The 11,832-nt window shown below is 41.9% G+C and overlaps 3 protein-coding genes across 5 annotated transcripts; 1 reads left to right on the forward strand and 2 right to left on the reverse strand.

Annotated features, from left to right (window-relative positions):
• Positions 1-2,446: 2,446 nt before the first annotated feature.
• On the reverse strand, positions 2,447-3,970 carry Gr85a (Gustatory receptor 85a). The gene is made up of 3 exons (XM_086832036.1): positions 3,941-3,970; positions 2,723-3,706; positions 2,447-2,667 (listed from the first exon to the last, which is right to left on the reverse strand). The coding sequence occupies exons 1-3, from the start codon at positions 3,968-3,970 to the stop codon at positions 2,509-2,511; spliced, it is 1,173 nt and encodes a 390-aa protein (XP_086688162.1). The 3' UTR covers positions 2,447-2,508.
• Positions 3,971-5,499: 1,529 nt separating this feature from the next.
• On the forward strand, positions 5,500-8,848 carry Spn85F (Serpin 85F). Its single transcript, XM_020958215.2, has 5 exons — positions 5,500-6,070; positions 6,908-8,125; positions 8,202-8,209; positions 8,281-8,408; positions 8,557-8,848. The coding sequence occupies exons 1-5, from the start codon at positions 5,636-5,638 to the stop codon at positions 8,691-8,693; spliced, it is 1,926 nt and encodes a 641-aa protein (XP_020813874.2). The 5' UTR covers positions 5,500-5,635; the 3' UTR covers positions 8,694-8,848.
• On the reverse strand, positions 8,145-9,576 carry LOC110188445 (dynein light chain Tctex-type protein 2B). 3 transcript variants are annotated; one of them, XR_002319921.2, is made up of 3 exons: positions 9,223-9,576; positions 8,807-9,135; positions 8,145-8,733 (listed from the first exon to the last, which is right to left on the reverse strand). XR_002319921.2 is itself a non-coding variant. In XM_020958172.2 (2 exons), exons 1-2 carry the CDS (start codon positions 9,464-9,466, stop codon positions 8,876-8,878), a joined length of 504 nt encoding a protein of 167 aa, XP_020813831.2. In that variant the 5' UTR covers positions 9,467-9,576; the 3' UTR covers positions 8,145-8,875. The 3 variants fall into 3 exon arrangements, 1 of the variants encoding a protein (XP_020813831.2); XR_015271477.1 differs by having other exon boundaries at positions 8,145-8,737; XM_020958172.2 differs by having other exon boundaries at positions 8,145-9,135.
• Positions 9,577-11,832: the final 2,256 nt, after the last annotated feature.

An 11,832-nucleotide genomic window follows, 5' to 3' on the forward strand; every position in this document is an offset into this window, starting at 1 on the left:
AAACCTAACAATTAAAAATTAACGATTAATGATTAAAAATTAACAATTAACGATTAACAATTAATATGTAACATTAACAATAATCGGTTTAGTTGACAGCCGAGAGAACTTTATTAGGATCTAGGCGATATGAGAGAATACTTTGAATGATTGAATTGACTTGCGGCTCGACTTGATTAAATTTAGACGCTCCCACTAACCTACCCCCGTTCCCACCACGTTTGTATTAGTATTTGTACTTGAACTTGTATGTCTAGCATTAGGGGCAACCAACCCCATCCCCCCCCCAGGCACACGCGCACTCTCATATTCATCTTCGTCCTTGAACCTTGAACTCTTCGTGTTTTTATGTGTAGTTCGTAAGCGATGAATAATACTGATACTGAAAAAAAAACAAATCTATGATAATTACTTGTTGTTGTGTCCACATCTATATAGATATATACAGCGTACCCTATCGGATACAGATTGTGAGATTCCCCCAGCCCCAGTTGAGTTGACGACACGCCCTCCTCATCCTTGTTTCTGTTTACCCAAATTGTTGACTTGTTTGCTGTTGAGAAAAGATACAATATAAAATACCTTTAAGTACGTTTATCACCCCCACTGTGTACTTACAACTCGGTTCTGCTTGCAAAGTTAGGATAGAGCATACTTTAAAGGCAGCGGCAGCGGCGGTTCAGGTCCTTGGACCGACGCAGCCGCGGATGATCACCATAATACAAAGGTACAAAAGGCGGCACAGGTGGCTGGCGGCACTCCATTGCCGCCACGCCCACCAGGGCTAGGGGCGTAGGCCTGGAGCAGGTGAAAGTAAAGCAGAAAATACACACAAGGCACACCAAACACACACCACACACACCATACACAGAGACACGGATAATATTAAGATTACGAATACGATTACGAGCTAGCGTAACTGAGTTTTGCATTTCCAAACAAAAACAAAAATACAAATAAAAATAAAAAATAAAAACAAAAAGAAAACGAAAACGAGAATCAATACGAATACGAATACGAATGAAATGTGAAGAGATGAAGATAGAGCCAGGAGAAACCATATAAAACCAAATAAATAACCAGCAACTAAGTGTCGTGTATATTCCATGTTAAAAAGCAGAAACAGCAGCAGCAGCAGCAGCTCTATAAAGCATATATTATCCATGTATACAGTATATATTTAAATACCAGTACTTATATAACCATATGCATACATATATCTAACCGAATTACGAATAGCGAACGAGGACGATCTACTCCCTTCTGACAAATGGCAATGATTGTTCACAAGAGCCCCCCGCAGACACATTACTCATACGCACTGTTGTGCTTGGTCCACGCCGAAACTTGCGTAAGATAGCAGTAGAGAAAACTCGAGGACCCAGAACCCAGAAACCCAACTCAATCACTAGTGACCCCTACTACTACTAATTACTACTAATACTACTAATTCTTAACTTAGCCCACTTGCACCCACATATACCTATATAGTGCAGCAGCAGCAGCAGCAGAGATGTTTAACACTTCAATTGAACATTGGTGAGAATCGAGTACCTACGAAACTGAATGAGATACAGAGAAAGACAGAGAGAGAGAGAGAGTCCGCACAGGGACACAGGACATCCTGCCATGTCCTGTGTCCCTGCTCGGACGCACTATATTTTTTGCAAAGCAAATTGTGCAGAAACTAAAGGAGAACGTTTTAAGCGCAAACATTTTTAGACAAACAAACAAACAAACCGAAAAAAATAGAGGAGCAAAGGGAAACAAAAAACACACTCACACACAATACTACAGATCACAAATATATATATATATTTATATATTTTGCGTCTTTATATATACACTGGCAAAACGGCATATTTGTATATTTACACCCGATGTACAGATCAGATCAGCAGCTACCAATCACAGCAGTTAGAGAGATAGAGATACTTTGGTGCTCGGTTGCTTCGGTTGCTTATTATGCTTCACGTCCACATCCCCGTCCCGCCATTGACTCCGTCTCCAGATCAATCATTAACCAGTCTGGTGAGAGCACCTGCTGCATCAGGCCTCTGGACGCGGAACTCCCCCATCCGCAAGTGTACGTAAACCTCACCCACTCAGCTCACCAACTCACCTCACACCGAAGCATTATTAATAACTCTAACAACATTCTCGCTATAAGAAATCCCACAAGGTAAATCATTTTCCACACTATTTTAAGCGATTGAAAATATACAAGCTGAGCTCCATCAGATCATTTCAATGGACGTGTTTATGAATGTTGATTTTAAACAGTAACTAGAAATCAGAATGGAAACAAAAAAAACAAAAGCAAAAACAAAACAAAACGTAAACGTAAACGATAAACAACTAATTGTATGAACTAAGCAGAACAAGATAAAAATTCTATAATAAAATAAAAATAAAAACAGAAAAGACAAGAGCAAGATGATACTTTCAAAACTAACTATTGGTGTTTTTATTAGTGGAATATGAATACAAGGTTCTGGGATTAAAGCCTCATTTAAACATCGTTGAGTAGTCGCTTTGGACCATATAAAGGACATGTAGAAGGATCACAGAGGAGCTCCGGAAAGCCAGGGATCGGTTCATGCGAAATGTTCCGAAAACCGTGATGTTTGTGTGCTGCCTGGCAAGTTGTAGCGAAAACCATTCCATCTGCAAGTAGTTCTAGCTTCAATCCATTAGGGTCTAAGAATACCAAAGAACTCACCCTTCGATCCACCTGAGCTTCTTGGCTGTAGGATGTTCGCACTATCTGCTTGGCTGCTTCGAGGAGGGACCCGGTTGTGTGGGTCACAGAGTTCATCAGCAACGAGAACATCAACGGTTGGATGCAGGTGACAAAGGCCAGCACAAAATACATGAACGCCACGTCAGAGTCACCATGTCCCAGAAATATGCTGATGATCAGGTAACCCACCACAATGCCGCTCCAAAGATTCCGAAGCAAATACCATAGGAACACGAACTTGAAGATGCCACACACCTCCGCGGTTAGGTCGATGAGGGACTGAGACATTTCGTCCAGCTTTCGAATCTGGCACAGTCGGTGGGCGACAGATCTTGGCTGGGGGTCAAGGAGAATTTTCTTTAGCCCCGACTCCATGCGCCACCAGCACCGGCAGATCTCAGTAAGAATGATAAAGGCCAAGCTGTTCATGGCAAAGATCATGCACTCGGACATGAAGCAGTAGCACGGACTGAATCCCATCCTGGAGTGGAGAACGTTAAGGGCCACATGAATGCCCACCCGAAGGGTTAACATGGCGATGAGGAGGAGGAGCAAGCAATCCAAGAATCGCTCTTTGTTCTTCGAAACTGTGTATCCTCTGCGCCTGCTTAGCTCATCCTGGCGCTGCAACTTACACAGGGTTCTGTATATTCTTCCTTGGCAACGAAAGGAACAGTCCGCGCAGCTAATCACCGTGAGATAGACCATTAAGAAATAGGTAAAGAAGTTTATTGTCATCTGTATGTAGCTACTGATTTCGTTAAAGAACTTATTCCAAAAGTCAAGCAGCAAAAACGATGTCAGAACAAGGACCAAGAGGTTGTGCACAATCCGGTAGATGCCCAGGCCCCGGGACCAGCGAAGTTGACCCGAGCGAAAGTCCATGTTGAAGGCGACAATACCATTTAGGGTGCAAAAGAAGCCCAGGCCAAGGTGGATAAGGCGGGTCAGCGTCGGCATGACCTTTCAACTCTCTTTCATCAAAGTAACTGAGGTGTAGTCGGGAATAGCCTTAAACTGAAGTGTTGAGGCCTGTCATTTCCATTACCACAGATATCATTAGCTACATCTCACCTATTGGGAATACTTGTTGCATGAAATTAATTCATTAAGGCCCACCTTCATCGATTTATTATTCTATTAGTTATTGAATCTTGATTCGGAACTCTTTGTATGCGATTCCTTATGAATACTTACCCATCCAAGATTCATCGCTATCTCTATCATCATTACCTTTGAAACTAAAATTAGGTGTTGCTTTTCTTCATTTTCTAAATTTTTGTATGCTCTTGCAGGGTATTATATAGTAGTCCAAAGCATGTAACGATATGAAAGAGTCATTTCCGACCCTACAAACCATATACATTCTTGATCAGCATAAATAGCTAAGTCGATCTAGCCATGTCCGGTCGAAAAATAAATTTTTGAAATTTTTTCGAAAATTGAAAATTTTATAAGGGGTTACATCATTAAAATTGTCAAAATTTGAAACAAAAAATTGAAGTTGTCACATTTGAAAACTGAGTATGCAGATTTGTTAACCTATTACAAATTAGCATAGAACAACTTTCCGAATTGAAATTAATGATTTTTTGGCTAAGTTATGCGTTTTTAAAACTATGAAATTTTGACAATATTGCCTGTTTTTATACCTTATGTCTAGGTTTTATAATTTTAGTCAAAAACTAACAATAGCATCAACAAACGCAGTATGCAGATTTAATAGTGCAGTAAAAACTAGCACAGAAAAGCTTTCCGAAATAAAATTAATGCAATTTCGGCTTAATTATGATGTCCGAAAAACGTAGATTTTTTAACAAAATTGTCTGTTTTTATACCTTTTTTGCGGGGTATAATGTAAGTCAGAAGCTTGTTACGCTGTGAAGAAATCATTTCCGACCCTACAAACCATATATATTCTTGATCAGCATCAAGAGCTGAATCGATCTAGCCATGTCCGGTCGAAGAATACATTTTTGAAATTTTTTCGAAAATTGCAAATTTTATACATCATTAAAATTGTCAAAATTTGACAAAAAATTGAATTTTGTATAATCTTAAACTGAGTATGCCGATTTATTTCCCTAATAAAAACTAGCACAAAACCGCTTTCCTCATAAAAATTAATGCATTTTTAGCTTAGTTATGAGTTTTTTAAACATTGGTAAAACTTAAACTTTGATAAGTAAAACAACGTGTTAAAAATATTATTTGAGTGACAGCACTTCAAAGTATATCCAAAACTCGCATTTTTAGGACCTGACGTATACGTAATTTTTTGAGGCGAAGTATATTCTGATTCTTGGTCGGCTTGTTAATTTGTACACCGAATATTAACATCATGAGGAGCTGCGAATTCCAATAATATTTTTATTATTCCAGCAATTAAACCCCTAACTCTCTTATGTCTTGTTACAAATCCCCATTGCCCACACATCGACTGGCTAGTGCCATGGAGCCGAGCTCGATGAGACGAGCCGCCGATCCCACATCCATCGATCGGATATCGTATTTTAGCACACCGCCGAACTCGGTCCAACTTCAGTTTGGCAGCAGCAATCACGCGAATCAGTTCGAAATCCGGAGCGGACCCGAAATAGTTCAAAACTATACGTTATCCATTGCATCGGGAAATGTGTGGAAAAACGCGAGCCGCTTGACGGTTGACAAATTTCGGAATAGTCATCACCTTGAGTGCAAATTTATTTGGGGTTGGGGCACAACAAAAAAGATATAAATAAAAACAAGTGGAAAATAATGGACACAGTGCAATTTATGGACGCGGATAGAGATTGCCAATTTTGTTGCTAAAAAGCCGCGAACGCGACAATCAGAGTGCTAAGTGCTCCTATCAATCAGTTCGTTGCCAGAGCAAGGTCGCCCTGCACTGTCATGGCTCGCTTGCTGCTGCCACCGTGTGCCTGGCTGGCCGTTCTGCTCATCCAACTCATCCAGGTGGATGCCCACTATATACAGATTGACCACGAGGAGTTTCGAGCCAGTGGCTTCCCACATCCCCATTTCCCACCGCCACCTCTGACGCCACTGGAGCACCTGCCTCCCCAGGTACTGGCCACCAAGGAGCTAACACCCGCCGAGGTGATGGTCGATCTAACCAATGACCTGACCCATCGCCTGCTTCACTACCACTCCATCCTAAATCGCAACAACTTTGCCTTCTCGCCCACTGCCCTGGTCAGTGTCCTGGTGGCCCTTTATGAGGGATCCGCTGGCAATAGTGCTGGAGAGCTACGAAATGTGCTGCAGTTGCCCAACAATCGTGACGTCATCCGGGTGGGATACCGCGACATCCACCGACGACTACGGGTGAGTTGGAGGGGGGTGGGCGAGAAAAAAAATGGGCCAATGTGGCACCGATGAACTTAACCCACAGCCAGCGGGAGGCCACCACTCGAAAAAAATAACCCATCTAAAAACACACATTTACATGCCTGGCTAGGCACTCATCGGGAGTGGAAAGGGCGAGGAGTGCGGTGTGCAGACTGTCGAGAGGCCAAGTGGTCATTGATAAAGAACAGAGTTTAAACAAACGGAATTTGCGTGTACACTGACAAACAAATAGTCGCCCCAGGCCTATAGCCACTCAATGCTCGATCGATCTCTAATCGGGTTTCAATAGTTCGTCGACCTCCGCTTTAAATAATCTTCCAAAAAAGCGAGCAAAGGCAATTGTTCGAGTGAATAGATTTTTTAATTGGCAATCATTATGTACTTACTATGGGTTTTAGTAGGGATTTAGCTATATAGGAAGCCGAATTAATAGCGCTTATCGAAGGTCTATCACGAGAGAAAGTCTAAGAATGCTATGCATTACAAAATCTTTGTCTACGACTAGAAGGATTAAGACTCCTTGAAGCTTTTAAATTTGCAATAGATAGTGTTTTCAATTTCTTTTTAACGATTTTTAAGCTCTTAACTTTAAGTTATAGCCTGCAATTCAGATATATGCATAATGCATTTTAAGGTCCTTACATAAACCTTATCATTGATTTTTGCTAGTTTGTAGTGATGGTTCAGTAAAGTATACCGTAGATAATTCAATTAATATCTCATGAGACAGGTTTCCTCCTAGCTTTCTTTTTAGAATTGTACAAAAATTGTACAAAAATAAAAAATAACGAATCAAAAATATATATATTCCAGACCTATTTCTTTGGCTCCGATAATCCTCTCAAAGGACTCAGCTTAAACAAGGGAAATGTGACGGTCTTAAGGGACTTTGAAACAGTTCTCATGTTCTACGGATACGATCTGAGTGTCGATATGCTATCCGCAACACGGGCCAACTTGACCTCAGACGCCGAGGTGGTCAATACCACGATGGCCAGCAATTCCACGACCGGGGATATGGAAACTGAAACCACCACATTAAAGGACGCAGAAGCCACAACAGAGGCGCTAGCCACGACAACCACAGAGGTGGCAGAAACTACGACAACGGAGGCACCAGCCACAACGACAGAGGCTCCAGCAGAGACAGAGGCCACTACCGAAGCACCGGCTGCCTCGGAAGAGGAGGCAGCAGAACCCGCTGCCGAAGATGAGGCAGCCGAACTGGTGTCCGCCTTTGTGGCCGAAGAGGATGCTGAGCCTTTGCTGCGCATCCAGAAGGCACGAGTTTCCCGGTTGCCCACCAGCAAGCTCCAGGCACCGTTGAAGCACTCGAATCCAATCACTCCCAAGCCCATTTACCTGCCCAGTGCCCGGACAATGGCCATGCCTATGATGGCCCGTCAGGTGGCGGAGCGAAAGCCATCGCCCTTGCGTCAGGTAATTTCCATTTCAGCTCCTTCCCAGGCAGCGAATATGACGCAGACTCGCAAGGCCAAGGCGGCGCGACAAAAACGCCACGCCCTGCCGCCTCCCTACAAGGAACTGGATGCGAATCTCTTCCTCACGCTGTTTAATCCGCACACGCACGTTCCACACCATCCGCTGCATTTTCCACCGCCTGTGCCGGCCCCCTTTGCTCCCATTACCAACGACTTTGAGCCGCACTATGTGGCGGAGGCCGCCGAGGGGAAGTCAAACTACAATACAGATGTGATTAGCCATGTGTTCTACCTGGGCAACCAGCAGGTGGTGCACACCACCTTCAAAGTCTACAACGCAGTGTTGTACTACAAGTATTTTGAGCACCTCAAGATGAGCGTTCTGGAACTGGAGCTGGACACGCCCGAGTACAACCTGATGATCCTCCTGCCCGACTACCACACGGACATCGTGGCCGCTGCCGCCTCCCTCAAGCTGGGTCCCACCCTCCGGCTGATGCGTAAGCAGCTGAAGCCGCGTTGGGTACAGGCCATTATACCCGACTTCAAGCTCCACGGGACCATGTTTCTCACCAACGACCTGCAGAATGTGAGTTTGCATCAGCGGATTACACTTTAGCGTTGTGTCTTTATTGCTTTTCTTTTATTTTATCGTTGCGATGCAGATGGGCATGTAAGATGATTGTTGGCGACTCAGGTGCTAGCTGCTAGACGCTCCCGGGCTCACTTTTACTTTCATTGCAGCTGTGACGTCTTCGAGCCGAACCGCGCCGATTTTCGACCCATGACTGATGAGAAGGGCGTCTATGTGCGGCACATTGAGCAATCCATAGACGTCACCATCCGTACGCATCCCATCAATCAGCTGAAGCGTAAGTATCTCGCATTGCAGCAGCGCACCTCCAACGAAGGCAGTGGGCCGCAACGCGCATCTTTATATTGCCCCACCTGTTACTGCTGCTGTGCAACATCAGACAAAGACAAAGGTGCAATAAACACTTCCTTTCGCTCCCTCCCTAGGCAACTACGGCGCCCAAACGAAGCCCATTCAGATCTCCGTAAACCATCCGTTTCTGTTTTTCATCATCGATCGCGACCTGGACGTGGCTGTGATGTCGGGCCGCATACTGAATCCGCTGAACGTGCGCATCCAATGAAGCACGACGAGGCAAGGTCGCTACGAAAGTGATGGGATGCCTTTCTGTGCTTCCGACAGTTAGTTAGTACTCATAGTTTGCAGATGTAAATATATTTGTTATTATAAGCTCACCCTTTTGCAAATAAATATATAATGAGGTTGTCCTTAGCCTAATCAGTTCCCCCGGAAAGTAGATATGTCCTAGTACTGGTAAGTGCCAAACACGGTGCACACGCAGAAGAGACTCGTGTTGCTAAAGACCTCGGACACTGAGGTATCACAGTCGCAGTCCCAGCAGCAGCGCGAATTGTAGGTGGCACCGGCACCCAACTCCTGGCCGAGCATCACCTGAACCACATGCTTGTAGCGCTTCACCTTGGCACTGGTGGCTATCTGCTGGTTCACCGCATCGGCTATCTCACTCGTCCATGTCCTGGCGACGTCCTTGTCATAGGTTTTGTCTGCATTTGAGAGGCATTAGTTGAGTTTAGTAGCTTAGCAACCGGTCTGTGGGGTCTTCGCTTCTTCGATTTTTTCACTGAGCTTACCCTTGAGTCTCTCGGCCATCACGGTGTTCATGATGTGCTTTATGGTGGGCAGGGGAAACATCTCGCCAAAGGCTGGTCGCATGCTGTAAGCGGTGGGCTGCGCCAGCGCCTTGTCCTGGTTTTCCGGCTTTTCCTCGGCGGCGCCAGCTGAAGCTGTGTTAAGCGTTTCGGGCATTGCCTTTTTGGCAGCTGCTGTCACTAGAACGGACTTGGGGGCTTCACCATTAGATTGTTTATCGGCCATTATGTAGTTAGTAATTATAGTTTGTTCGATTTATTTATTGAGTATTTGTAATTTGTTGTTTGCTTGTTTACTTGTCCATTCACCACGACGCGCTGACATCCACTCAGTGCTGCCACCTTATGCAACCAAAAGTGGCAACTACAACATGTATTGCCAGTTAAATATTTAAAATGTAACTCAAACAAGAAAAGAATCAAACTTCTAAAAGCCGAAGTTTACTTACCCTTGAAGTTTGTCGTTGAATTATACAATCATATCGGAAATTGAATATAACAGAGCTTAAATTATTCGCAATCAATATTTATAGGTATTTTTATATGAGGATTTCTTCGCTGTATCAAAGTTTGAAAAGCTCATAGCTAAGTCAAAAATGCATTACTTTGAATTTGAAAAGCTGTTCTATGATAGTTTTTAATAGATTAACAAATCTGCATACTCAGTTTTCAAATTTAAAAAATTAATTTTATTGTCAAATTTTGACAATTTTAATGATGTAACCCCTTATAAAATTTTCAATTTTCGAATAAATGTTAAAAATGTATTTTTCAACCGGACATGGCTAGATCGATTCAGCTTTTGATGCTGATCAAGAATATATATGGTTTGTAGGGTCGAAAATGATTCCTTCACAGCGTAACAAGCTTCTGACTTACATTATACCCCGCAAAAAAGGTATAAAAACTGACAATTTTGTCAAAAAATCATAGTCTTAAAAAACGCATAACTAATCCAAAAAATCATTAATTTCAATTCGGAAAGCTGTTCTATGCTAATTTATAATTGGTTAACAAATCTGCATACTCAGTTTTCAAATTTAACAACTTCAATTTTTTGTCAAATTTTGACAATTTTAATGATGTAACCCCTTATAAAATTTTCAATTTTCGAAAAAATTTCCAAATTTTATTTTTCGACGGGACATGGCTAGATCGATTCAGCTCTTGATGCTGATCAATAATATATATGGTTTGTAGGGTCGGAAATGATTCCTTCACAGCGTAACAAGCTTCTGACTTACATTATACCCCGCAAAAAAGGTATAAAAACAGACAATTTTGTTAAAAAATCTACGTTTTTCGGACATCATAATTAAGCCGAAATTGCATTAATTTTATTTCGGAAAGCTTTTCTGTGCTAGTTTTTATTGCACTATTAAATCTGCATACTGCGTTTTTTGATGCTATTGTTAATTTTTGACTAAAATTATAAAACCTGACAGAAGGGTATAAAAACAGACAATTTTGTCAAAAAATCATAGTCTTAAAAAACTCATAACTAATCCAAAAAATCATTAATTTCAATTCGGAAAGCTGTTCTATGCTAATTTGTAATTGGTTAACAAATCTGCACACTCAGTTTTCAAATTTAACAACTTCAATTTTTTGTCAAATTTTGACAATTTTAATGATGTAACCCCTTATAAAATTTTCAATTTTCGAAAAAATTTCCAAATTTTATTTTTCGACCGGACATGTCTAGATCGACTTAGCTCTTGATGCTGATCAAGAATATATATGGTTTGTAGGGTCGGAAATGCTTCCTTCTCATCGTTACAAGCTTCTGTCTCTCTTACTCCTTTACGGAGGATCTAGAAAAGAATTTATCAATCCTGACGATCCTAATCAGGATAATGAAAAATGTTTTTCAAATTATTGCATTGTCACCGGTCCTTGAACAGTATGCAAACTTTGAAGCTTATCAGATATTTGAAAACCCTTGAAAATAGTGTTCAAAGTTTTCGTTACATCTCGAGCAAAAAAATTTGGCGAATTCTCCATACAAATTTCTTAATTTCTTGGTTTTGTGTACCAGGCAAACAGAAAGCTCCGCAAGCAGCTATTCAGCTGATTAAAAAGTTCTAAAATAACGGATCTTAAAAGAGAGTAACGTGAAGAACCTCTCTGATTGGTCAGTTGAAACGTAAACAAAGAGCGGCCATTAGGTTAAATTCAAATGTAAAAAAAGGGCGCCATTAAAAAGTCCTGATGTAACGGATCTTTAAAGAGGGGAACGTCTCTGATTGGTCAATTCAAACGTAAACAAAGAGCGGCCATTAGGTTCTGGAAAAGATCCGTTATAAACAGCTCGTGCTGTTGTGCTGCTGGGTCACTGCCATCTGTTTCTGTTTGCCTGGTTAAACCAATTGCTGAATTAGTCTGACTACAGCCCATATTTGTAAGAAATAACAACAAATCCAACAACACACGTAGCTGAATTGTCGAAATTCGCTATTCAACTCGTGTCTTTATGTACCAGGCAAACAGAATGTTCCACAAGCAGCTGATCCGCTGATACAAATGTCCTAAAATAACGGATCTTAAAAGAGGGAGATGTGAAGAACCTCTCTCTAATTGGTCAATTCAAAT

The sequence above is a fragment of the Drosophila serrata genome, unplaced genomic scaffold (assembly GCF_035046125.1).
Source record: "Drosophila serrata isolate PLE 108 unplaced genomic scaffold, ASM3504612v1 contig_241, whole genome shotgun sequence".
Lineage (NCBI taxonomy): Eukaryota > Metazoa > Arthropoda > Insecta > Diptera > Drosophilidae > Drosophila > Drosophila serrata.